The sequence below is a fragment of the Lutra lutra genome, chromosome 5 (genome assembly GCF_902655055.1).
Source record: "Lutra lutra chromosome 5, mLutLut1.2, whole genome shotgun sequence".
Taxonomy (NCBI): domain Eukaryota; kingdom Metazoa; phylum Chordata; class Mammalia; order Carnivora; family Mustelidae; genus Lutra; species Lutra lutra.
Window position 1 is genome coordinate 74,117,529 of NC_062282.1, and position 26,558 is coordinate 74,144,086.

The 26,558-nt window shown below is 39.0% G+C and overlaps 2 protein-coding genes across 6 annotated transcripts in view; both read left to right on the forward strand.

Annotated features, from left to right (window-relative positions):
* DDX46 (DEAD-box helicase 46) overlaps nt 1-8,221 on the forward strand; it is a 75,692-nt gene extending 67,471 nt beyond the window's left edge. For 2 of the 3 annotated variants that reach the window (XM_047729947.1, XM_047729946.1), the window contains exons 22-23: nt 4,574-4,647; nt 6,248-6,896. In XM_047729947.1, the coding sequence (XP_047585903.1) occupies nt 4,574-4,647; nt 6,248-6,295 (122 nt within the window). In that variant the 3' untranslated portion in view covers nt 6,296-6,896. Of the gene's footprint in view, nt 1-4,573; nt 4,648-6,247; nt 6,897-7,787 lie in introns of those variants that run through there. The other variant, XR_007127441.1, reaches the window with a different exon arrangement.
* Nucleotides 8,222-14,156: 5,935 nt separating this feature from the next.
* Nucleotides 14,157-26,346, forward strand: C5H5orf24 (chromosome 5 C5orf24 homolog). Of its 3 annotated transcripts, XM_047730555.1 has the most exons (3): nt 14,793-14,904; nt 21,856-22,285; nt 25,167-26,346. In XM_047730555.1, the coding sequence occupies exons 1-3, from the start codon at nt 14,824-14,826 to the stop codon at nt 25,184-25,186; spliced, it is 531 nt and encodes a 176-aa protein (XP_047586511.1). In that variant the 5' UTR covers nt 14,793-14,823; the 3' UTR covers nt 25,187-26,346. The 3 variants fall into 3 exon arrangements, with proteins under 3 accessions (XP_047586510.1, XP_047586511.1, XP_047586509.1); XM_047730554.1 differs by lacking the exon at nt 14,793-14,904 and adding an exon at nt 14,157-14,482 and having other exon boundaries at nt 21,856-26,346; XM_047730553.1 differs by having other exon boundaries at nt 14,884-14,904; nt 21,856-26,346.
* Nucleotides 26,347-26,558: the final 212 nt, after the last annotated feature.

Below are 26,558 nucleotides of genomic sequence, written 5' to 3' on the forward strand. Positions count from 1 at the left end.
CTCCGCGGGGAGCCTGTTTCCTCCTCTCTCTCTGCCTGCCTCTCCGCCTACTGGTGATCTCTGTCAAATAAATAAATAAAATCTTAAAAAAAAAAAAGTTAATGATGAATTGTGGCAGTAGGGAAACTTGAATGCAGCCTTTATATGTTCCCTGTTATTACCATTCTGCCATTATTTCATGCATATTTTAAAATGCGCGCATATTTAAGATTCATGCATATTTTAAAATGGTATACAAAGGATGTAGAGCTAGAGCTAAGCAAATTTCATGGTTTTGTTTTTTGTTTTTTTGTTTTTTTGTTTTTTTGGTGATTGTGTCTTTTACTAAGTCAGGTTTTTAAATGCATCCTTTTATGTGTCCCGAAAGACTTTTGTTCTACCAGTGGCTGTGTGTTTCTAAATCATGTGATACTTTTCCTTACTGTGTAGTAAAATGAAGATAGCTGGCACCTACCGCTTTAAGGAGAGAAAGTTACACTGACATCTTTCTGCACCTGGAACTGGACAGGTCTCCCCTACTCTGTTGTTCTTTAGACCATACAGGTTGTAGACACAGTGTCTTCCAGTGGAATCTGATGATAAAACCCTTGGTATACATGCAGTCATACTTTTATTTTCAGCTTGAATATCATGGGTGTCATTTAAGCAAAACTAATACTTTTAAATTCCTGCCTTAAATCAGAGATGTAAATCAGGGGCATTTGCTTTGAAAAAGGATCCTCTGTGTAATTCTTGAATTTAAAGGTAATTATGTTTAGTATAGCGTAAGTAATATATCAAGGTTCATCTTACATAGAGCTTTATCAGAACATATCTCCTCTACTGCTAAGTGAAGTGAGAAGCCCACAGCTTCTGCTTGACTTTTTCATCCATGTAGAATGCTTCTGGTCATTTCTCTCTACTGTCCACTTGTACTTGGGAAATAACATCTAATTTTTATAACCTAAACCAGCCTTTTCCAAACCCTATGCAATAAGGTAATCTTGTCAAAAATGAATCTTTAGAATTCTAGACCTATAGTCATGGTTAAGAACTGGACATTAGTAATTAAAATGATCCAACGCTTTGAGATTTTCATAGATAATTAGTTTTTTTGTTTTTTTTTTTTTTAAAGATTTTATTTATTTATTTGACAGAGAGATAGATCACAAGTAGGCAGAGAGGCAGGCAGAGAGAGAGGAGGAAGCAGGCTCCCCGCTGAGCAGAGAGCCCGATGCAGGCCTCGATCCCAGGACTCTGGGACCATGACCTGAGCCGAAGGCAGAGGCCTTAACCCACTGAGCCACCCAGGCACCCATAGATAATTCGTTTTTTAAAAGATTTTTTAGTTTTTGAAACTCCAGCCAAATCAACTGAACTCTAATAGGATGAAAACAGGTGTTGGAAGGAGCCTAGTGTCATCTGTTTCTAGTTCTGTAATTGGAGGGACACTAATGCCTGGCTCCTTGGAGGCTCTTTGTGGGTCAGCAGTTTCAGGCCTCCCACCAGGCAGCGGGAAGGAGAACAGGAAGGACTTATGTGCCTAGCCATCCTGTATAATTTATAGCCTGTTTTGTGACCCTCTCTTTTTACTAGTGGAGAATCCCTTAAAAGCAGCCAGAGTTGTTTTAGGACCAATGAAAGGAAATGCCTCTTTTCCATGGCAGCTTATAAACATATGTAACCTATTACCTAAAGAGGCTTTATAAGTCAAAACTTTAAACTGGTCCAAATGGTCAGACTCTAACTAAAATAGGAAAATTATTCTTCTACTTGGATTTAGGTGAGAGTGTCATTTTCTTTCTTTTTAAAACAGCACAGAATATCAACAACTTCACACCAAATCATGCCGAGTAGCATATTTTCCTCCTGAATTTCATTTTGGTTGTAATTTTTAGCCTGGCTTTGCTCTTGATTCTACCCTTTTGTTTTCTTTTATCCATCTCTCTTCTCTTCCAGCACCTACAGCTTTAAAATGTGTGGTTGCTGGCTGGTGGAGGTGTAGGATTTAGATTAGATATGTTGCTATAACTTCACAGCCATACTACTGGCTCTTTCCTTCCTATTGTTAAACTGTTTCTTCTTCTTCCTCCCCTTGCTATTTCTCCTCTCCTCTTCCTTTTCCTCCTTCATCTCTTTCCTTTCTTCCTCTCCTCCCTTCCTTTGCTCTCTTTGGGACCAGAAAAGGTCATTTTTGTCTAACAAGGGGAATTCTATGGCTTGTTTTCCTGATTTCTTTTTCTTACGTAAAATGATAAATACAGGGGCGCCTGGGTGGCTCAGTCAGTTAAGCGTCTGCCTTCGGCTCCGGTCATGATCCCAGGCCCCTGGGATTGAGCCCTGCATCGGGCTCTCTGCTCAGCAGGGAGCCTGCTTCCCCCTCCCTCTCTGCCTGCTTTTCTGCTACTTGTGCTCTTTCTCTCTGTCAAATAAATAAATAAAATCTTAAAAAAAAAAAAAGGATAAATACACAGTTTTCTACATTGCATCTCTAGTTTTCATATTGTTTAACATTTCACTCCTAGTTCTTAATTTCTATTCTGTTGGTACAGCTCTTTCATTTTTATCAGTATACACTGTGCTACCTATCTACTTTTATTTTTTTAATTTTAATTTTATTTTCTTTGTTTATTTTGAGTTTTTGGCCAGGGAGGGGAGTTGTGGGGCAGAGAGAGAGAAAGAATCTTTTTTTTTTTTTTTTTTTTTTTTTTTTTTTGAGAGAGAAAGAATCTTAAGGAGGCTGCACACAGCACAGAACCGGACGTGGAGCTTGATCTCATGACCCTCAGATCATGACCTGAGCTGAAACCAAGAGTCAGATCCTTAATTGACTGAGCCACGCAGCTGGTCCCCTTTTTTAGCTTTTGTTTACTTATTATTATTTTATTTATTTATTTTTGGTGTGTGCTACCTATCTAGATTTACCTGTTCCCTGGCATTGTCCCTTGGCATCAGATCCCTCCATGCTATCCTTCATGACTCTCTCATCTCTACGTCTCCTTTACTTCTGGTCCATATTTCCATTGGCTTTAACTGACATTTCCAGCTGGTTGTCACATGAGCACTTGAAGTACAACAGTCTCAGAATTGAGTTTCATCTGCCATCAGTGCTGATAATACCTGTTTTTCCTCTTGGATTTAGTATCTGCTTTATTCTTACTTTATTTGCTTCTCAACTCTTTGCCATTTAACTCTGCCTGGAGAACTGAGAGAGAGGTTTTTGTAAGGAGTGATATTTGGAAGTCATTCTGATAGACTGCTTCCTACCTTCTCATTCTGTTATAATATCTTAACAAGTTTGTTTTTCTAAAGTCTGCAAGATCATAAAGAGCATGAATGAGTTCTTTGTATAATGAATCTCTCAGTCTATATCATACATGGTGAGAACTTTATATTTCTTGAATTAAAATAACTGAATAAAAGAATGTCTCCAAACTCCCTTATCCTCTAGGCTATCTTGCTGTGTTCTTTCCCAACTATAGTATACCTCTCAGTAATTAAGCATGCCCTTTTTTTTTTTCCCTAGCTTATTTATTTAGGAGAGAGAGAGAGCACCAGCAGGGAGGGAGAAAGAGAGAGAGAAGCAGGCTCCCTGCTAAGGAGGGAGCCTGATGAGGAGCCTGATCCTAGGACCCTGGGATCATGACCTGAGCTGATCATGACCAACTGAGCTACCCAGGCACCCCTAAGCATGCCTTTCCTCATTTATACCATTACACATGGGATTCCCTTCATAAAATATTCCATGGCATCACTTCTCCTTTAACTTGGATAGTCCTCCACCTTAGGGAATATAATAAATGTCCAATAAGTATTTATTAAATAAATGAACCAAGGAGTTTATATTTCTCTTCAACTTTTTTTCTTAGTCTCTTTTGGACAAAGTATTAATCATATTTTCTTTGCTCTTTTTAATCATACCAAGAACTCTTTTTTTTTTTCTTTTAAGATTTATTTATTAATTTGGGGGGAGAGCACGAGCAGGAGGGGCAGAGGGAGAGCAAGAAAGAATCTCAAACAGACTCCCTGCTGAGTGTGGAGTAGGATGAGGAGCTTGAGCTCATGACCCTGAGATCATGACCTGAATCGAAATAAGAGTTGGACACTTAACTCCAGGTGCCCCACTCCCCTCCCCCCCACCAAGAACTCTTAACACCACATGTAATGTGATCTCATTGGTTATATTTGAAACTCTAAAAGGAATCAGAATAATAAGCAGCCATTATATAATGTGGATGATGTTCCACCAGGTTCTGAAAGGCTATATTGGCAGGCAGTACAGTGTTTTTTAAAGTCATCTATAGGGGCACCTGGGTGGCTTAGTCGTTAAGCGTCTGCCTGCCTTCGGCTCAGGTCATGATCCCAGGGTCCTGGGATTGAACCCTGCATCAGGCTCCCTGCTTGGTGGGAAGTCTGCTTCTCCCTCTCCCACTCTGCCTGCTTGTGTGCCCTCTCTTGCTGTGTCTATGTCAAATAAATAAAATCTTCTTTAAAAAGAAGTCATCTACAGTATTTCCTATTGGATCTCCATGACATGGATAAACATCCAGTGTAATTCTAGTAATACAAATAACGCTTTCCTCTCATTCACCAGGTGCCAATGAACTGGCTGTGCAGAAAGCAAAGGCAGAAATCACCAGGCTTATAAAAGAAGAACTGATTCGGCTGGTGAGTGAAAACCTCAAAGACTTTCTTAATTTGTTTTAGTAAATATTTTTTTGAACTATAATATAAATTCAGAAAAGTACACAAGTCATAAACATATAGCTTGGTGAATTCTCACAAAGGAAGCACACTGATGTCATCTCTGTCCAGATCAAGTAACTTAGTATAATACCAGCATTTGAGAAGTCACCCACATACCCCTCCCCCGAATGTAACAGTATTCTGACTTTTAACATGGTAGATTAGTTGCACCTATTTTTGAACTCCATTTAAGTGGATTGATTGCTGTGTATTCTTTTATATCTAATTTCTTTGACTCAACATTACTTGGAGGAAATCCATGTTGTTGCATGTAGCAGTAATTAATTGTCTTTCATGGCTGTGTAGTATTTAGTTTGTGAATATACCCACAATTTATGTATTGGACTTTGGGACTATTTTACTTTTTTGTTTTTATGAATAACACTTCTCTGAGCATTCTTTCTTCTTTCTTTCTTTCTTTCTTTCTTTCTTTCTTTTTTTTAATTTGAGAGAGAGAGAGAGAGCGCGGGGGCCAGGGGTAGAGGGGAAAGGAGAGGCAGTCTTAAGCAGACTCCACACTGACTGTGGAACGACATTGAGCTTGTATCTCACAACCCTGAGATCATGACCTGAGCCAAAACCAAGAGTCGGATGCTTAACCAACTGAGTCACCCAGGCTGCCCTTCTCTGAGAACTCTTTCATGTCTCTTTTGTATATATCAGTATGCTTTTCTCTTGGGTATATACCTTGGAGTTGAATTGCCAGTTGTAGTGTAGATGTAGTTAGGTTTACATAAGTTTTGCTAAATAATTTTCCAAAGGGGTTATGCCATGGAAAAGGCATCCTCTTACAGATCACCTTCCCAAAGAAGGTGAACGTATCCCTGTGTCTTTTTTTTTTTTTTTTAAGATTTATTTATTTGCTTTGGAGAGCATGCATATGAGGCAGAGGAGGAGCAGAGGGAGAGAAGCAAACTCCCAGCTGAGTGTGAAGCCAGCCTCAGGGCTTGATCCTGAGCTGAAATCAAAAGTCCAGATGCTTAACCAGCTGAGCCACCTAGTTGCCCCCATCCCTGTGTCTTTAGTGCCAGTTGAAGTTTGTAAGCTCCCTATAATATATATATACACTGGGTGAAGGCCCTTTGAAAGGACACTTTGTCCTTTCTCCACGAATGTGTTTTGGAGGCCTTTTCTACAATTCCCCTTACAGAACTTTCTTTGGGGTGATAAAAGGTTTAAAGAATAGAAGCTACACAAAACAGGAAGGAAGAAGAAAATTTTTTCTTTTTCTTTTTTTTTTTTTGGAAAACAACCTTTGATTCAAGGGCTTTTAAGACTGTTTCACCAAGAAGTGATAAAAAATCTTGATGCCACCACCATTAGTTTGTTCAAAACTGCTGTCTTAAGAGTAGTCACATGAACACAGATGATTGGTTATTGAGTTTTTCCTTCCTCAGTATAATACTAACATTTTCTGTTCAAAATATCTGATAATGCTGTAAGTTTGGAAAGGAAATGTCTTTGACATGTATTTTTTTCTTCCTTTGCTTTTTCTGATTATGCACCTTTTTTTCTCTTTTAGCAAAATTCATACCAACCAACAAATAAAGGAAGATACAAAGTCTTATAAAACATCCGGAAAAAACTTTTTACTTGTGCTGGTCTGTGACACATGTGGCAGTTGTCTCCAGTTTACAATGTATTGTAAATTAAGATTTTTAAAATTCTGTCTTGCTGATTTTTTTTTAAATATATGAAACCAGTATTTGCTAAAGAAATCTTCTTTCAGTAAGTACCACCAGAATTATCAAACTGTATTTAAAGCAGGCCTGTTTTCTGTCTATTATGTCCTTTAATGTAAACTTTATCAATATTTTAAATATCTGGATAATATTCCAGAAGTTTAAAAAAATGGAAATATTTGGACTTTCTATTGACAGTAATAAAGTATACAAGTCACTAAGGGGCTCTTCACCTTATCCTCTTGAAATGAAATTGTGATCATCTTCTCAAAAATAGGTAAAATTTTCTAATTTTGTGTCCGTGCCCCCCCACCCCCCCACCCTCAGCTTAAATCTTACTTGACTCCATGGAACAATATGAACTGGGCTTATGAATGTTGTAATAGAATTTGTACAAAATGTTTCAGTTTTTGTTTCAATTTTATCATCATAAATGGGCAATAGTTGGACTGCTTTTTGGTTTTATAAAATTAAATATTTGTAGTATAAGAGGTTTTTGCATTTCTTTACACTGCAAAGAGTTTTAGTATTTACTCCTTTTAGGTTCCCCCTCACAGCCTCTAGTTCTGTGTCTAGCTACTAAATCTTTTTTAATCTTCCTTAAAAGAAAGTGATTTGTAGCCTAGAAATATTCTTTCCTTCCCCCCCCCCCCCCCCCGGCAAGTGTTTGTTTATACATCTGTACATAAAAACACAATAATTTTAATCCACATTTTCTCCAGGATTATTGAGTAGGTTATGAATTTTCTTTCTTAAAAAATTTCCAGCATAATGGTACCTGTGTTGTAGACTTAGATTTAAGCATCTCTCAGTGAAATTTAACTCATGGGAGTCATAAATTATATTTTTGACCCCTCAGATATATTTCCTGAATATTCTAATTTAAAATATTGTAACTGGATCACCCAATGTTCTTTTCAAGATTCCTGGTATATTAGAACTTTGTATTGTTGTCACCTCTTGAAAAAAAGAAAATAGCCAGGAATTAAATAGATATATGTCTTAAATTAAGAGAGAAGTTTCTGAATATTCTTGACTTAAGAGTTTTTTAAAAAGAAGAAAATAAAGCATACTAAAGTCATTCTTAGTACATTAAGTGGTTAAAATGACAAGGACTATCAATCATTTCTTCAATATATATTGTTATGCTTACTGAAAAACTAAGGTGGATATTCTTAGATTCCTTTCATATCTTTCTTTCTTAGAAGAAGAAAACAAACAAGACACATGTAACAGGAGAACCAAATAAATCATTTACTCTGAAATGCAGGCATCTTGGGTTACTTTTCCTTTCCTTTTATTTATTTGCCTATTTTTATCACTTAGTGATTTTTTTTTTTTTTTTTTTTTTTTTTTTTTTTTTTTTTTTTTTTTTGATAGAATAATGTGGCAGTCTCACATTGGTGACAGTTGGTGCTCCCTTCAGCCTCCTGGATCACTTTGAGATTCAGAGTTTTATATCATTTTAGCATTACTACCTTTTTGTTTGTATATCTAGTTGTAATAAAACACTGATAGTATTTTTTTGTCCTAAAGTGAAACACATTTCTCTGTTAAAACATTTTTTAGTGTCACACTGACTCTTTGATTTTTAAAATCAGAATGATGTACAGACTAAATTGTTTTTTAATGCAGTATCAATATCTGCTCATGTTTTCTAAATTCCTTATAAAATAAAGTTAATTCAACCTACAGTTTCCAAAAATGATCTCCGCTTAAATGTTTTATGCTGTTGCTCTAATTTTGTTTACATTGGTAGGTATGGGAAAGGAGTATTGTACTCTGTATCTTTATTAAAAATTCTGGCAATCCTACGGCTCAGAATATACAGTTCTATCCAAAAATATCTTCCTGAAGAAGCCTCTTAGTCTTAGATTTTGTTTGCATTTGGTATAATACAGGCAATAGGTGAAATAATAGTTCATGTGCCAGTTGGCATTGTGTTACAGTGCACTCATTTTACAAAATGGAAGTATAGAATTTAACAATGATGGCTAAGTTCTTTCCAAGTCATTGTAGACACTTTATTATTTGATATGTTTCATGTCTTACCAGCCTCGTTGGTGTACAGATGGTGGTCAGCTGGGAGTCACAGTGCACCTGAGACCGCAGTCCTTCCTCTGAGGCAGGCAGACTGGACATGTGAAGTTGTTTGAGCAGAACCAGTTCTTAAGTACCTGGGATTTATAAATCCTATAAAGCCAACTGTGGGATCTGTTTCTAAATAGCATATTAACACTGTAAGGATCACAGACTAGAAAGCAAAACCTCCAAAGTTGTAACTTAGCTATGCGTGAGCTCTTTTCCCTCTGGTGCCTTCCTTTCCTTTATAAAACCATCCGCTGAGGTCATTTACTAACAGATAACATAGTGCTTAAGATAGGAACTGGGGGGAAAATGGTAGTTGAATTCTAGGATAAAGAGCTACACTTTGTTTAGTAAAATGTTGTATTTTTGTAACTTTATTGATGATGGATGCAAAGCTCTTACAGCAGGCGAGACTGGGTAGCTAGCCCAGGGTGATCTTTGAGATCAGATGCTTCCTCTTGGTTTGCAATCTGGAGCTACTAGTTCTTCAGTTTGGTACATAGTTTTAAGAATTGGAATATGCTGGTATTTTTTTGTGCCTTCTGCTTCTGGCCCCAAAAGCTGAAGTTAAGATGGGTATGTAAATATAAAGACAAAGAGTGAATGAATATGTGTGGAGGAGTGGAGGGGATGTCTTATCTTTTTATTCATTTTAGGTAATATAATCATCAAAAAGCCTTAATAAGATCTCTCTTGAGTGGGCTCTTTGGCTTGGGAATATGACCAGCATCTTACTGCTTAATGTTAGGCAAGTTCTCCAGAGCTAAAGATGGCTACATTTCCCTCCCTAGTTAAAGATCCCCCGGTGTTTTCGATTACAGCTATTTGAAGGTCATTTTTCCTCCCTCCTGTATCAACTTATAATTTTCCTCAAGCAGGAATCCAAGTAGAAATATGGAGGAAAATTGTAAACAAACATTTTCTTTGCAAAATCCCTGCAATATCTGTGATCTCACCTTTATAAAGTGTCTTCTGGCTAAGCTAGTATTTGTGTACTTGTAAGTGCATACTCTCAAATCACATGACTGGAGAGGAATTAATTTTTTTTTTTTTTTTTTAAGATTTTATTTTAAAATCTCTTCACCCAGAATTCACAACCCTGAGATCAAGATTTGTGTGCTCCATGGACTAAGCCAGCTAGGTACCCTGAGGAATTTACTTTTGATTATTTTTCTTGACCTTACTCTTCTTCAGATATGGCTTCAGCTTATAGAAGTTCATGATTTTGGGGCGCCTGGGTGGCTCAGTGGGTTAAGCCGCTGCCTTCGGCTCAGGTCATGATCCCAGGTCCTGGGTTTGAGCCCCACATCGGGCTTTCTGCTCGGCGGGGAGCCTGCTTCCTCCTCTCTCTCTGCCTGCCTCTCTGCCTACTTGTGATTTCTCTCTGTCAAATAAATGAATAAAAATCTTTAAAAAAAAAAAAAAGTTCATGATTTTGAAGGTCAAAATAAATTCTAATTTGCATTAACCTTGGGGAGGAAATAAGTATGAGATAAAAAAATAAAGTTTTAACAATCCTTTGGAAATCTAGAGCTCAGAGTTACCCATTCAGATATTATTAGGATTACTGTAAAAGCTAGAGTTTCAGAATGAAAAAATTCCTAACCATTTTGTTTTTAAAGATTTTATTTATTTATTTATTTGACAGATAGAGATCACAAGTAGGCAGAGAGGCAGGCAGAGAGAGGAGGAAGCAGGCTCCCTGCTGAGCAGAGAGCCCAATGTGGGGCTCGATCCCAGGACCCTGGGATCATAACCCAAGCCGAAGGCAGAGGCTTTAACCCTCTGAGCCCCCAGAGGGCACCCAGGCGCCCCCCTAACCATTTTTAATATATGGAAATAATGCGATAGTTCATGTTTTGAATATGAGACCCTTTTCACAGTTTTACCTATTATGGAATAAAAAAATTGTGAGGATTCAGTATGAAAGATGGGCTTTTTGTCCACAGAAGAAGCATATCATTTTAACTTGGCACTTGGTAGTAGATGGATTTCTAGCAGCTTATCAACTCCAGGCACTTCTTAGCAGCCTTGGATTTAACGTGTCTGTGGCCTTTATTTCTGAATTCCTAGTGGGTGCTCAGGTGCCTGGGTCCTGCAGTTCAAGTATTCCTTTTTTTTTTTCCCCCCTGCAGTTCAAGTATTCTTGAAGGCATTATTTACTCTCTGTGCTTTTGCCTGTGGAAGTCTTCTGAAAGCTGAAACCCCTAGAACTGTATTTTGACTTTGCAGAAAGAGTCTTTTTTATCTCCCATGCCAGCCCAGGGCCCACATCACCGATTTGGAAAGCTTAATGGAAGGAGCAGAGGAATGAACGCCTGGGAGTTTCAAGGAGAACACAAGTTCCTCTAAATTTTTAAGGGTCTAGTGGTGCTCTTTAAGTGTGTCTGGGGTGGTAATGATTCTGTGATACATGTTCAAGTTTGAAAACTACTGATAATCTTCACTTTTGTTCTTGGATTTTGACTGCCTGTGATCTAACGTGGTGGTCTCCAAAGTGGGGCACATGTATAGTAAGCCATTTGGAAAGCAAGAAGAAAATACTGGAGCTATTTGTGTTACTTTTAAAATCTCATCCTTTAAGTTGTTTTTTTAAATATATTTATTTCAGAGAGAGTGCTTGTGAGCTGGGGGAGGGACAAAGAGAGAGGGGGAGAATCCTCAAGCTGACTCCCGGCTGAGCACAGAGCCAATCCCAGGATCCTGAGATCAAGAGCCAGACACCCATCTGACTGAGCCACCCAGGCGCCCCATCCTTTAAAAAAATTTTTAGTAGCTTTTATAATATGTTGTGTCACGACATGGTGTGTTTAAATATATTGGTTACAACATTGGTAAAACAGCTCACACACATAATTATAAATACATTTACTATATTGGGGTACCTGAACAACTTGAGGCAGGTTCCTTAAATGCTTTAAAATGTTTGCTTTTTTATATGTAAATAGGTGTGATAATATCTTTCTTCAGGTTGTTGTGAGGATGAGGTGAAATAGAACATTTAAAACACATAAAGATAGTGCCTGGCTTATGGTAAGCATCCAGTAAGTATCCATACTGTTACCATTACAATGGGTATGGGTTTTTTTCATGCTCTCTTTCCATATTGCTCTTATTTTCAATATTGCTATAAGCTGTATACCTAGTGAGGACAGTCCATGGCTACTGATAAACTAACGTCTATAAAGTAAGATTCATTTTTTTCTTCATGTATCTTTCAGTTCAAGTGAAAGTATTTAGGAACATTTATTGCCACAGTTCAAAGGTCTCTGGAGACAGCCAGCTCCTGGCTCTAGACAAATATTCCTGTTATGGCCTTCCTTTTGCATGTGTACAACCACCATTTATCATTCAAAAATCTTATAAGCTGGTCATCTGTCTATATGATCTGGCCTGCTCAGAGCCAGGCTGAAGCTGTTGGAAAAGGAATTAAGAATGTTGGATCGAGTTCATATTGTATTTCAAGGGTATATACTTTTTTTTTTTTTTTAAAGATCCCATTTATTTATTTGACAGAGAGATCACAAGCAGGCAGAGAGGCAGGCAGAGAGAGGAGGAAGCAGGCTCCCCGCTGAGCAGAGAGCCCGACGCGGGGCTCGATCCCAGGACTCGGAGATCATGACCTGAGCCGAAGGCAGCGGCTCAACCCACTGAGCCACCCAGGCGCCCCATCAAGGGTATATACTTTTGAAGAAGAAACGTTGGTTGATAAGTCAGAGTATGACATTTAAAAGTGTTGCTCTTTAAGTGATGATAAATGGCTTTGCTCTTGAAAAAGCCTCTACATTCAGGACTAGTTGTTACATTTTATCTGTGTGTACTGAAGCATCTCATTAAGGCCAACCTGAGATGATTATGAGAAAACAACAAATTGGGGCGCCTGGGTGGCTCAGTGGGTTAAAGCCTCTGCCTTCGGCTCAGGTCATGATCCCAGGGTCCTGTCAAATAAATAAATAAAATCTTTAAAAAAAAAAAAAATTAACTGCCTTTAACATTATATTCTGACTATCAGCTTGCATCTTTGTCTACCTCACCAGAATCTAAACTCCCTGAGGTCGGGGGCCCTGTTAGTCCTGTATCCCCAGGACTTTGCATTCAGTAAATATATGTTGAATTGAGTAGTTGCTTGTCCAAAATCATATAGCTAATAAGTAGTAGACCTAGATTTAAATCTATCTCTATTTCTATCTTTACCCATTAGCTCATTTAATTTCTTATCCCTGCAAGGAGGACATTGTCTTCATTTTACACAGGGAACTTCTGGAAAGAACAGTGACTTGCCCAAGGTACCATAGGAGACAAATGGCAGAGAGGCATTCAAAACCCAGCAATGTCTGACTTCATCTGTTATTCTGGCTACCTCTCCATTGGGCCTGCAAATCATCGAACCTTATTAGGACAAAAGTTTCTGTTTCTTGAGTGGTTTTATGTACAAATGCCATTTCAGACCAAAATACAGAGTTATGGATCTGGAATAGTCATGGTATGGGAGTGCTAGAGTGCATTTTCAAATTCCAGTTCAAGAATGAAAAAGAGGACTTGAGAAAACCTGTTTTACTGTTTTTTGGAAGGGTACTTAATATGTCCTCCAATCTGTACATATTTTAGCTGTCTTCTACATTGGTATTTTTCTTTCATGTATGAATAGTACTGGTCTAATCAGTTCTGTTTTGTATTATTTCATAGAAGTAATGAGTCAGCATATTTAGAATTGTAGTTAGGGAATTATACCTGCCAGAAAATGAATGGACTAGCTTGTTTACTGTATTTGGTTTTCCTGTTGCTCCTGTCTTTTCTAATGGCAGCAGTGCCTGGACAATGCTGTGCTCAAAGCAGAACTCAGTGCTCAGAATTCCTCAAACAGTCTTCACTGCATAGGCAAAAAGGAGAAACACCACCCCTAGCCTCTTAGCACTACCTAGTAAAGTGGTAGTCTTCCTAATTCTGGATCCTATCCTTTCTAGCATATTCAAATTCACAGCGTGAAGAACTGGGGAAACCAGCCCCTTTAAGTGGCTTGTACGTGATGACTGATATGCTAGAAATTTCACAATAACTACATAAAGGGGGTGATTTTGTAAGCAAACTACTACTAGTCCCAGTTCTTGTGCTGGTGTAATTAAGAATATGGCAGTTCTGAGGTCATGAGTATAAAAACTTTAAAAAATTATAGCATGTCCCACAAAATGCAGCTTTTCATTATCACATGATCCTAGGGTTGAGGGTCCAATAGCATTATTATTATTTGAATATTACCCTTTTGTTAGCAGGTGGAGTTCTCATCCCACCTATCCATAACCAGTAAAGGGCAGGAGCTAAGTCCTTTCAACATGTTTTGGAAAGCATATGACACATTAGGCATTAATCTCTACCAACAGCGATTAAAGGCACACTTTCTGGAATCACACAGTTGGATTCAAATCCTGACTCCTGTAATCTGAGTAATGGGGTCAAGTAGGAGTTCCAACATAACAGAATTGGGGTGAAACATCAATCCTGTAAGCAAGTTATTACCCCTCGGCTGTGTCTTCAGCCCACCCGACCCGCACTGCCTGCCTCACAGCCTGAGCCGCGCGGGCCTAAGCCCCGCCCCCTACCCGTCCCCACGACGCGCAAGCGCAGCCTGGCTCCGCCGGCTACCCTCCCCAGGCTTGCGTGCTGGTCGTCGGCGGGAGATTGGGTCTCGCGATGTGCGTGTGCGTGTGCGTGCGCGGTCCTTGCGAGCTCGCGCACGCCTCCCTTCGCAGTTCTGGGCTGTGGCGGCCTCTTCCTCTTGCGTTTGGGGCAGGACCCTGAGCGGTGGCCGCGGCGAGAGCTGGGAGCCAGCGTCCACTTCGCCGCCACCGCCCTCACTGCCTGCCTCTCTGACTTGTGCTCTTCGCGCAGTGCCGAGGCTACGGTCTGGGAAGGGAGCGGCGTCGGCGTAAGGTTCCCAGCTGATGGGCAACCCCTGGGCTCGCTGAGGGGCCGGGCTACCAGCAGCTAAGGTAGGTGGGTGCGCTGGGGTTTGTCAGTCTGGCTCAGAGCAGAGTTGGGGTGGCGGGAGCTCTTGGAGAGGGCGAAGAGGCAGCGAGAACCGGTGCCCAGCCTGCCGGTGCGAAGAGGTCTCCGACCCACGTCTGAGGAGGGGCTCTGGCCCAGCCCGCAGCGAGAGGAGGGGCCCCGGACGTAGCCTGCTCGTCCCTCGGCGTGGAGCCATTATTGGGGGGAACTGCCTCCGGCGGGGGGGGGGAGGGGTCACCCTTTCTTTTCTTTGAGAGGTCAAAATTAGCAGTCTTCCCTGTCCCTCGTTAAATTAAAGCCTGCCGGCTTCGCGATGGACGTCTAGATGGAGTGGCCTGTGGACTTCTGCCGCTCGAAGAACTCCCAAGTGCAAGGATCGCGGGCTATGAATTTTGGTTGTTGGAGGGTACGCGACTCTTTCTCTGGTGTGGGCGTGTATCTTCTCCAAAGTTGTTAATGTTAATGCATTAATAATCGCTTTTGGTTACAAAAGCTAATACATTTTCAAACGCCTCTTGTCAAATAAGGATTCTGGTACGGGGGAAACTGCGCCGTGGGGCACAATTAAGGGGTAGAGAGAAGACAAAGAAGGCCGTTATTTATGATCTGTCGTGGTATCAAAACTTTCTGTGGTGGGACAGGCTGCATGGCTTTTGGCATTTATTTTGGCTGTTGCTGAATAGATTTTCTGAGTAATGTGGGTCACAAATGGACTTTTATTTAGAATTATAAAAACATATATGATTCTATATAATCGTTACAACCCAAATGACCTGAAATAAATCTGAGAATTGTTTGATGTTTGATCTTTGGAAGAGACACAACTTGGATTTCTTGAAAGGAAGATTTTCTCCGTGTTTAGAAAGCTTCAGGAGTGCTTTGTGAAGTTAATAAAAATAGTCATAGTTCTTTATGTTGGCAGTAATGAGTACCACAGTCAAGAAGAGGGAAGAGAATTATTTCGTAAAGAATGGCTCACCCAGAGACTTCCGAGTTTAAACACAGTAAAACAGTATCAAAGATAGCAAGTTTTAATGTGTGCTTTTTTTTTCCCCCTTAAAGTTTTATTTATTTATTTGTTGTAGGGGGCAGGGGGAGGAGCAGAGGGAGCGGGAATCTGAAGCGGACTCCCCGCTGAGTTTGGAGCCGGACGCTGGGGCTCAATCCCACGACCCAAGCGGAAATCAGCAGTTTCTCAACGGACTCAGCCTCCCAGGCGCTCCAACGTGTGCTTTAAAAATTCAAATTTAGGGGCGCCTGGGTGGCCCAGTGGATTAAGCTGCTGCCTTCAGCTCAGGTCATGATCCGGGAGTCCTGGGCTCTCTCCTCTGTGAGGAGCTGCTTCCTCCTCTCTCTCTACCTGCCTCTCGCCGACTTGTGATCTCTGTCTGTCAAATAAATAAATAAATCTTAAAAAAAAATTCTAATTTAGTCATAGTTAAAATATATAGAAGCTCTTAGTTGACTCCCTTATATTCAGTGAACTATTTTTAAAGGTAGTTAACCTTTGATAGGCTGCACGTTCAGTTATGTAACTCTTGGCTTTCGTTCAGTCCAAACTTTATAGAAATGAATTCATTCTCTCTTTAAGAATTGTGGCCTGCATATTTTCATTGAACTCTGTACTGTGTTATGGGAAGACTCTTAGAAGAAAGAACAGTATGCCGCCAAGCCCTGAAGTAGGAGACATTATAATAAGTGTAGGATTAAGTAATGCTTGTATATATAAATACTGCTTATGAACATCTATCTTGTGTATGTGTGTGTAGATGATGATCCACAAAAGGATCTAATGCTGTTGATTGATTCCCATCTGAAAAGGTTGAACTTCAAAGTAGAAAGGGTGGGTTTTAACTCTGTTTCCTTTTTAGTTAACTACATCAGTAACTGTCATAGTAGATTAATTTCTTTTCCAATTTTTTTTTTTTTTTTTTAAAGAAAAATGGAGAGCTCAGGGTGTGGGTGACAGAGTGGGGAGGGGCAGAGGGAGAGAGAAACTTAAAAGCAGGCTCCACACCCAACTTGAAGCCCCACACCTGGTTTTATCTCATGATCTGGAGATCTGGACCTTAGCGAAGTGCAGAGTGGGACACTTAACCAACAGAGCTACCCAGGTGCCCCTATTTTCTAGTGTCTTTTTTTTTTTTTTTAAGATTTATTTATTTGACAGGCAGAGATGACAAGTAGGCAGAGAGGCAGGCAGAGAGAGAGGAAGGGAAGCAGGCTCCCTGCTGAGCAGAGAGCCAGAGGCGGGGCTCGATCCCAGGACCCTGGGATCATGACCTGAGCCGAAGGGCGGAAGGCAGAGGCTTTAACCCACTGAGCCACCCAGGCGCCCCTATTTTCTAGTGTCTTATTCAGTTATTGAGTTAGCGCAATACTGTACTGATTTTTTTTACTGTAGTGGGGAAGGAAAACATAGAACATGTAGAAGACTTGCCCTTAGAAATGTTCCTTAAGTCAGTGCCTCATTGTTTTTCCGTTGGAATAAACAACTGTACTCCTGTTTTGTGTTCTAGTGCTAAGAACAGTGTTTTGCATGGACTTGGCTCTCAATAAATGTGAGCCATGTCAGAACTAAATTAACATAATACAAACCAAATGCCTGAATTCCTGGAGAAGATTAAAGGAACTGGTGAGGGGTGCTTTTCTTTTCTTTGTCTTTCTTTCTTTCTTTTTTTTTTTAAATTACAGGTCTACTTTTTTTTTTTTTTTTTTAATTTATTTATTTGACAGAGAGAGCACAAGCAGGGGGAGCCGGAGAGGGAGAAGCAGGATCTCCACTGAGCAGGGAGCCCAATGTGGGGCTCGATCCCAGGATTCTGGGATCATGACCCGAGCCGAAGGCAGACGCTCAACTGACTGAGCCATCCAGGTGCCCCTACAGGTCTACTTTTTAAATAGTGTGGGGTTTTTTTGTTTTTGTTTTGTTTTTTGTTTTTTGATTTTTTTTTTTTCAGTGTTTGTTGGTATCTGAGTAGAAGATACATGGCCACATCTTTCTAAGCTGGCTCTGTATCTTGAGTGCTAATATATGGTGAGTGTTCTGCTAAATTAAGAGGAAGTAAAGTTAAGGGAAGTAAGATCCAGAGGAAAGGTTTTGGTAAATTAATGATAGGAACTTAAAAGGCATAAAATGTAAAGCACTGAAATAGACTGTAGGAAGAAACGTTTTCTTCCTTTACTGTCAGTGCTGGTTGTAGATGGGAACTTATACCTTTCTACCTCTTTTTACTAAAGTTTTCCGTTCAGCAGGGTGATTTCTGAATGATAAAATTGAAAAGGGGGTCACTTTTTCTCTTAAAATCTTCTCAGAGGTCTGTGTTTATCTTTGTTTTTGCATGTGGTCTCTAGTCCAACTTTATTGGCAATAAACTAGTATTTTGATTCCTGTGAAATTCCTGTTTATATGTCTCAATTCGTTTATAACTTCAAGGGAAAAGGAATGTGGTTAGTCCCTTCACAGATTCCAACATTAGCTTTTCTTCAGTTTGGAAAACAAATCTATTTGACTTTGTAGATGTTATCAACAGAAAGATTTTGTGGATATTTGGAGAGGTATGAGTGAAAGAGGTGAATAAAAAACAAGAATATGGGGTGCCTGGATGGCTCAGTGGGTTAAGCCTCCGGGTCCTGGGATCACGCCCCACATCGGGCTCTGCTCAGCAGGAAGCCTGCTTCCCCCTCTCTCTCTGCCTGCCTCTCTGCCTATTTGTGAACTCTCTCTGTCAAAATAAATAAGTAAAATCTTTAAAATATATATATATATTTTGTTTAATTAATTTATTTTTTGAAGATTTTATTTGACAGAGAGATAACACAGAGAGGGAACACAAGGAGTGGGAGAGGGAGGAGCAGGCCTCCCACCGAGCAGGGAGCCTGATGCAGGGATCATGATCCCCACCCCTGATCATGACTTAAGCCAAAGGCAGATGATTAAGGACTGAGCCACCCAGGCGCCCCTATTTTATTTTTAAAGATTTTATTTTTGAGTGCTCGCTTCGGCAGCACATATACTAAAGATTTTATTTTTGAGACAGAAAGAGCATGAGAGCGGGGTGAGAAGCAGAAGGAGGAGCACACTCCCTGCTGAGCTGGGAGCCCTATGTGGGACTCCATCTGGGAGTCCAGCATCCTGACTTGAGCTAAGGCAGACACTTAACCGACTGAGCCACCCAGGTGCCCCAAAACAGGAATTTTTTTTTTTTTTTTTTTTTTTTTTTTTAATTTAGCAGACAGAGATCACAAGTAGGCAGAGAGGCAGGCAGAGAGAGAGGAGGAAGCAGGCTCCCTGTGGAGCAGAGAGCCCGATGCGGGTCTCGATCCCAGGACCCAGGGACCATGACCTGAGCCGAAGGCAGAGGCTTAACTCACTGAGCCACCCAGGCACCCCCCAAAACAGGAATATTTTAAAGTGGTTCTTAGGTTTTCATTTCCGTATAGCTGGGTCATTCTCATGGTGGGGGGTGAATTTTTACTCCACCACCTCCCCCCCCCCCCCCTGCCCCGGAATATTTGGCACTGTATGGAGAAACTTTAGGTTGTCAAATTGGGAGGGAGAAGAAGAGAGTGTAGCTACTGACATCTAGTGGGTAGAGGCTAGGGGTGCTCCTAAGCATCTTAAAATACACAGGACACCACCCCCCCCAAACCCCAAGAACTATCTGACTCAAATGACAGTGCTATTATTGAGAAACCCTGGTGTAGTTATATTATGCTGGAATTGTTGGTACTGATGTCAGATTACCTGAATTCCTGTTTGGCTTTACCATTTCCAAATGTGTGACCTTGGCAAATTGATAAAAATCCCTCCCATTTCTGTAAAATAGGGCTAATAATAGTATGTTCCTCATAGAGTTGTGCGATCGGATTAAATCAGATACTGTGCAAAATGCCAACCTTATTACGTGACACACAGGAAATGTTCAAAAACTTAACTTTCAGCTAATATTACTACATTTGGAACACATCTTGATCTGTTTTTATTTCTGAGCTGAAATTAGAATTTGAGCTGGTGAAGTGATAATAACCTATTTCTAATTGTATCTTTGGGATTAAGCAAAGAATTACTCCTTTTAATATTTGTGTAATTCATTTAATTTGTTTTGTGTTCTCAAGTCTGTAAGGCTTCTGCCGTAAACAAATAGCTTCTCATTGTAGATATTCTTTTATAGTTAAGACTTTAAGCCAGCTGTGGGGAGCCTGGGTGACTCAGTGGGTTAAACCTCGGCCTTCAGCTCAGGTCATGATCTTAGGGTCCTGGGATCAAGCCCCACATCTGGCTCTCTACTCAGCAGGGCACCTGCTTCCCCCTCTCTGCCTGCCGCTCTGCCTACTTGTGATCTCTCTCTCTCTCTCTCTCTGTCAAATAAATAAATAAAATCTTAAAAAAAAAAAAAAAAAGACTTTAAGCCAGCTGGTGAATAGCTCTGTATCTGTTGATTTTCAGTTCTGTGAGTTGATTCCCATTTCCTTTTGCCTTTATAACTGAGGTTTTGGTGCGATTTTACATGTGGGGTATAGGCAAACATTAACAGCTTATGGGCTAGATTTTTTTTTTTTTAAATTTTTATTTATTTTTTATTTATCCATCTGAGAGAGAGAGAAAGCATGAGAGGGGAGAAGGTCAGAGAGAAGCAGACTCCCCGTGGAGCTGGGAGCCTGTTGCGGGACTTGATCCTGGGACTCTGGGATCATAACCTGAGCCTCGAAGGCAGTCCCTAAGCCACCCAGGTGCCTAGTGGGCTAGATCTTACTGTACACCTGTGACTCTTTTTCTAAATCTGAATTGGAACCCATATGTTTGTTTTTTTTTACCTTATTGAAATATAATATTTTAGTTCACCCATTTTCTGGGGCGCCTGGGTGGCTGTCCGTTAAATGTCTGCCCTTGGTTTGGGTCATGATCCCGGGATCCTGGGATCAAGTCCCAAATCAGGGTCCTGGGATTGAGCCCCTCTTTGGTCTTCCTACTCAGTGGGGAGTCTGCTTCTCCTTCTTCTCTGCCTCTCCCCCAGCTCATGCTCTCTGTCTCTGTCAAATAAAGTCTTAAGGAAAAAAAAAAACAAAAAACATTTTCTGTGCGTCTAAATGATATGGCTGTTCAGGGCTGGCCTGTTATGGTACCGGTCATAATATATACTTTATAAAGAGAAAAAAATCACAGGGATGTCTTCACAGACTAAACAGAGACTGGACTCATTGTTAATTAGTCACGGGGCTCTTTTAAGGGAGGAAGATCCACCCATATTTATGATCAGGAAGAAATTGCACATGCAGCTTTTTGTCTTGATAATCATACCTTTAAAATAGGAAGTATTTTTGTTGGTTGTTACCCATATTTTTGTAGTGTAATTCTCAGTTGTATAAGTGTAGATTCATTTTAGCTAATGGAAACCTTTGTTCACCTTTCCTATTCGGACATCCTCCTGTTCGGATAGTTTGGGTTAAAACTTTGTTTTGGGGGGTTAGTTTTTTGTTTGTTGTTTTTTGTTTTAAATAGATTAGTTAATTTAAAGGGAGTATCTTGAGAGATTGTGTTCTTTGCTTGGCACATTCCGTGATTTGTAAAGTGTAGCAGATACTGAGGATCCTTTTTTTTTTTTAAAGGTTTGTTTATTTGAGCAAGCAAGAGAGATCGAGAGCGCATGCGCCAGTGGGGGAGGGGAGGGTAGAGGGAAAGAATCTGCAGACCGACTCCCTGCTGACTCCCTGCTGAGCGCGGTGCCTGAAGCAGGGGCTCTGTCTCAAGACCCATGAGATTATGACCTCAGCCGAAACTGAGTCAATTGCTTAACTGAACGGAGCTACTCAACTGCCCCTACACTGAGGGTTCTATATCAATAATAAATTATAAGGAAGAAATGTCCACCTTGTGGCAACTGTGGCTAGGTCAGAAGTGTATATGTGAGAAATAAAGGGCCAAAAGAAGATATTCTAAGAATGTTAGGCAAATGAAAAAAAAAAAAAGAATACTGTTAATAAGAGTTCTTGTTTTTGTTGTTACTGTTTCAGGTTTCATAATCTAGGAAAAAAGAACCTATAAAATGTAACAGATTTATTCCCTAGTTAGCCACTTTTCCAGTTCCTAAGCAGAGAACATTATGGCTACTAATGCATATTATAGTTAAGTTATCTTGCGTGACTTATGTCCATACACTTAAGTTGAGGAAAACAAGTATCTTTGAATCTGCTGATGTGTGTTTGTTTATAAGTGGTCTGGAGTCCTGCCTGTCAGTCTAATTTTAGGTAGCCTGCATCCGTTTTGGAAGACAGACTATTTTCCCACTGAATACTGTCATACAGGTATATATTTGTATATGTGTATTTATGCATATTTGTCTTTTATTTTTGGTAGAAAATGATGCATCCTGTTGCCAGCAGTAATCCGGCTTTCTGTGGGCCTGGCAAGCCTTCCTGCCTCAATGAAGATGCCATGAGAGCTGCTGATCAGTTTGACATATATTCCTCCCAGCAAAGCAAATATAGCCACACAGTCAGCCACAAACCAATGGCTTGTCAGAGGCAAGACCCATTAAATGAAACACACTTGCAGACTACAAGTGGCAGAAGTCTAGAGATAAAAGATGAACTAAAGAAAAAGAAAAATCTCAACCGATCTGGTAAACGTGGCCGACCTTCAGGAACCACCAAATCCGCAGGATACCGTACCAGCACAGGCCGACCCCTGGGAACCACCAAAGCAGCTGGATTTAAGACAAGTCCAGGCAGACCCCTGGGTACAACTAAAGCTGCCGGATACAAAGTCAGCCCAGGGAGACCTCCAGGTAGCATTAAAGCTCTATCCCGTCTTGCCGATCTTGGTTATGGCTGTGGCACCGCTGCTTTTCCTTACCCTATGATACATGGCAGAGCCGTTCATGGGGTAGAGGAAACCAGCAGCGAAGTCAAGCCACCCAATGAGTGAATGAGGCAGGAAAGGAGGGCCAGGTTTAGAAGGAATATTGTGAATAATCCCAAAGCTTCTTGTTTTATTTTGACATAGATGATTTTGTGGCCTGGGCTTTCCATATTTGTTTTCCTGTTTGATTTGTTTTCCTGGTTTTGCTCAGAAACTGCCATATGCTGACAGATGCACTCAGGGCATGAGCAGTGGCATTGTATTTGTATATAAGTTCAAGTGTAATACCTAACTAAGTCATTTTTGCTTTTCCTTTAGAGTTCTGGTTGTGTCTCATATTTCATTACTCCTTTTGGGCCATTCTAAATAAATGCTTTATGTGCTAAACAACTGAAACCATTATACCTACTAGTTTGTGAAGTAAGCCTACAGTATAATAAAGATAATATCCAAGGTATTTTTAACTGATGGAACAAAGCAAACTAATGATTCAGGATTACTTGAGGTAATGGCTGTGAGTTTTTGTAACATTTATTTTCATGAGACAGGACACAGATATTTGTATGCTTTGGCATTTCCATAGACTTCAGATGTTAACAATCTTTTAATGTTCTAGGTTTAAGCAGCAGAAGCTTATTTATTTTATTTTATTGATTTACATGGTATTAATTGATTTAACCATTATTCCTAAAAGAATTCTTGTGTTTGCCTTTCAACATTGATACATTGTGTATCTTTAATTGTCTGAGAGCATATATACCAAACACTACAGGCAATTCATATTTACAGAAAAATTAAACTTTTTAAGAAAAACTGCACATTACATTTCCGGTGAAATATGCATTCTGAGAATAGCATACTTAATATAATAGAAAAAGAAATATTCTTAAGGTCTGCATGTAGCTGTAGTCACTACATTTTGCCTTTAAATATTTAGTTTTAAAGCATTATACTTAAAACATTTATTAATGTTGTTCATTTATTCAAAAATTTTTTAGTTTTTTCCTGAGAAATTGTCCCATTGCATTAGCACTTACTGTGGTTTCAGGTTTATATCTACCAAAGGACACAAATTGAATGGTAGAGTCTAAAACTGGTATAAACAAAATGCAATTGTCTATCAGAACCCAAATATTAAGAAATATATAGGAATCCATCTATGCATGAATCATGTAGAAATATGTCGAGTAGTTTAATTAAAAATCTAATTGTGGCTCCAGTGGGACCACTTCATCCAAAAGAAAATCTTTTCCAGCAATGTTTGCTTTAGAAGTAAGATAGCAAAGAAAAAGTATTGTGTAGATGTGTATGATAGGGACAGAGAGAAATCACTCTTCTCCCCTTTCTGAAAGTGATAGTCTTTGTTAATACACATTTTATTTATTCTGAGTTTTTTCTAAATAAACTATTACAAACTTTGGATTTGAAAAAAGAAAATTCCACTCAAATTGTGGAATTTTAAATGCCGTTGAGACTCTAGTGTAGATTTGCAGGACCCAAAAACTTTTTAAATAACTAAAATTTTAAAAGGGCACACATTGTGTTATTTGGGCTTGCTCTCAGTTAATGCAAACTCTCATTGCAAATGGATGTCATGTTTCGTACCTTTTCATCAGGAAAAAAGCAGCAAGCTTTCAGGTGTCCCAGTGATACCTGACACAATGAGCTGGACTAACGCTGCTCTTTACAGTAAGAGGTATTATATTGTACGTGGGAACTGTGTTTCCACTGGCATCTAAGACAGTGACCTCAACAATTTTAGCTTTGCACAAACCATAGAGAACAATATTGGATGACTATATAATCGGTTGTGACATTCTGGCAGCTAAATTGCTACAAGAGTTTCTCTTTGCAGAAGCTTAAAATATAAAACTTTGAATAATTTACTCAGAACAGTATAACTTCTGACACACGCAAATGCTTACATCTTTATTCATATGTTTATCTACTTTTGATATATATCTGTCATTTAGCTGTTTCTCAAGTTGTTCAGCACATGGTGACTTAGAAATCCTCTTTTGAGCTCCTGAAAACAGTTGTTTCATTAAATGTTCTACGGTAGGGTAATATAGATCACTGTCAAGGATTTGGTTGACTTTTGTTTTATACTATGTCTGTTTGACAATTCCCTTTCAGTTTATTTTCATTCCTGATTTTGTTGTACATACCCTTCCCTTTCTCTTGCCTTTGCTTTATTCATTCATTGCTCTGCCTCTTTCCCCATCCTCCAGCACATCTACTCAGTGGTGCTGTGCTGTGTGTCAGAAGATAAAGCAGGTGTATTGTTGTATAATGAATTTTGTATACATGTTAATGAAATGGTGAAATCAGCTAAAGGAATTCTGTTCATAACAGTGTTTATGAATATCAGGAGCTATGTCCCAGGAAAAAAAGGGGGCAAATGGCTACAGTTGTGAATGGTAACATTGTTTAGAGAGCTGAATTTTCTGTTCATGTAAGCATTTACCTGGAGTATTAGATCTGTATGATGGTGAGCATCTCCTGATTCCACTTCCTTTTCTCCTTGTGAACAGTTTATTGGTGCCATGCTGAAGAGAAAGACATCTAAGTGATAACATGAAGTCTTAAAATATAAAATATTTTTACTTCTCTATAAAGACTACATTGTGCATCTTTTGTAACACTGTCTCTTGTCATGATAAACACTGAAATAGCATGTTAAACAATTGCCTATACTTTAATATAATCAGTTGGGGAAAACTGGCCTTTCCTCCAACTGTGTGATTGTTCCTTGAAATTATAAATTGCTAATTTTATATTGTATAATTCTGTTCTTCACAAAATAGGTTTCACTATTCTATATTAAAACTGTTGGTCAGAAAATGATCTGCTATCCAAGTAAGTTTGCTTTACTATTTTCTTTGAAAACTATTTTAACATGCCTTATTTATTATCATATTAACAAATAAGCAGCTAATACAGATGAAATTTTCATTTTTTGACGGATATAACCTTGCATAACTAATCTTTAGTATGGGATGATTTTGATACTATCTTTGGAGTTTTGCACTGGATATTAAATACTGGCACAATGTATTGGAAGAAAATAAGTATCTGATTAATTTTTAATATTTGGGGACATTTTTAAAATCAGTGTTCAATTAGACTAAAATATTCTTTATATTTCTTATTTACTTTTTAAAAGAAAATATCTGTTAAAGTAATAAAAGTAATCTTCATTCCAAACTGATGTTTGTGTGAATCTACATGTATATTTTCATGATGTAATAGAGTTTCTTTGAGTTAAGGAGGAAAAAATGATTATCTGGATCCGTTTATTAGGTTAAAGGTGATCCAGCCAGTGTAAGAAAAACCAGTGTATGAGCTAAAGTAAAAAAAAAACAAAAACAAAAAACCTTCTTCTTTATATTCTAAGAAGCTTTAAAAAATAATTCAGGGGATGTTGGCGATACCTGCTGCTCTGTCGGTCATTGTTTCTATATGCAGTAAAATTTTACCCCTTCATAATATAAAAATTCACAACAGTTCAAAACTTTTCCTTGGACCTAAAATATTGAGATGCTATTATATTTTTGTTTTTATTATGGCTTAACTATATGCTATTAAACTCTAGGATGTATCTAAATCTTTCCTTTGCTTTTCCTTCCCCCTCCTCCAAAGTAGGTAAACCTGTACTCTCACATACAATGTATTTAATTTTTGGAAAATTTAATGCTATAGTCAATCAAGTGTGTGATTTATAGTAATCAGACCACTTTGATTCTTTAAGTTTCACAGTTTCCTTTTTCCACAGATAATTACAGAGAAAATAATTACCAATTAACTGATATAAGCACGCTGTCCTCTGCTGTAAAAAGTCCGAATAGATACTGTGTATGTTTTTATGTCCATGAACTTGAGCTACTCGTGTGCAATTATGTGTATGGGAATGGAGTAGTGTTCATGATTTGTATCTACATCATCATATGGATGTATATTTATTAATAAAGTCTGCTTTAAAACCAATTATGTTTACTGCTTTATTTTCTTAGCACAATATTTGTGAAGTGGACGGATGGTAAGTAAACCTTTATCATGACAGGATCTCATATTTTCTTGGCTGTGCTTTCTGAAATCTGTCCCTCTATACTTTTGTTTTTCTCAAAATAGTAATATTTATATATCTGAAATTTAAAATCCCAACTTATAAATAGATCTCATGTTGTTTGCTTTTTCTT

Excerpts from the sequence above, each read along its gene's own strand:
- C5H5orf24 (XM_047730553.1), top strand. The coding sequence starts at position 14,884 with ATGAATTTTGGTTGTTGGAGG. Across the intron at positions 14,905-21,855 it reads TGAATTTTGGTTGTTGGAGG|AAAATGATGCATCCTGTTGC; the intron begins GTACGCGACTCT and ends TATTTTTGGTAG.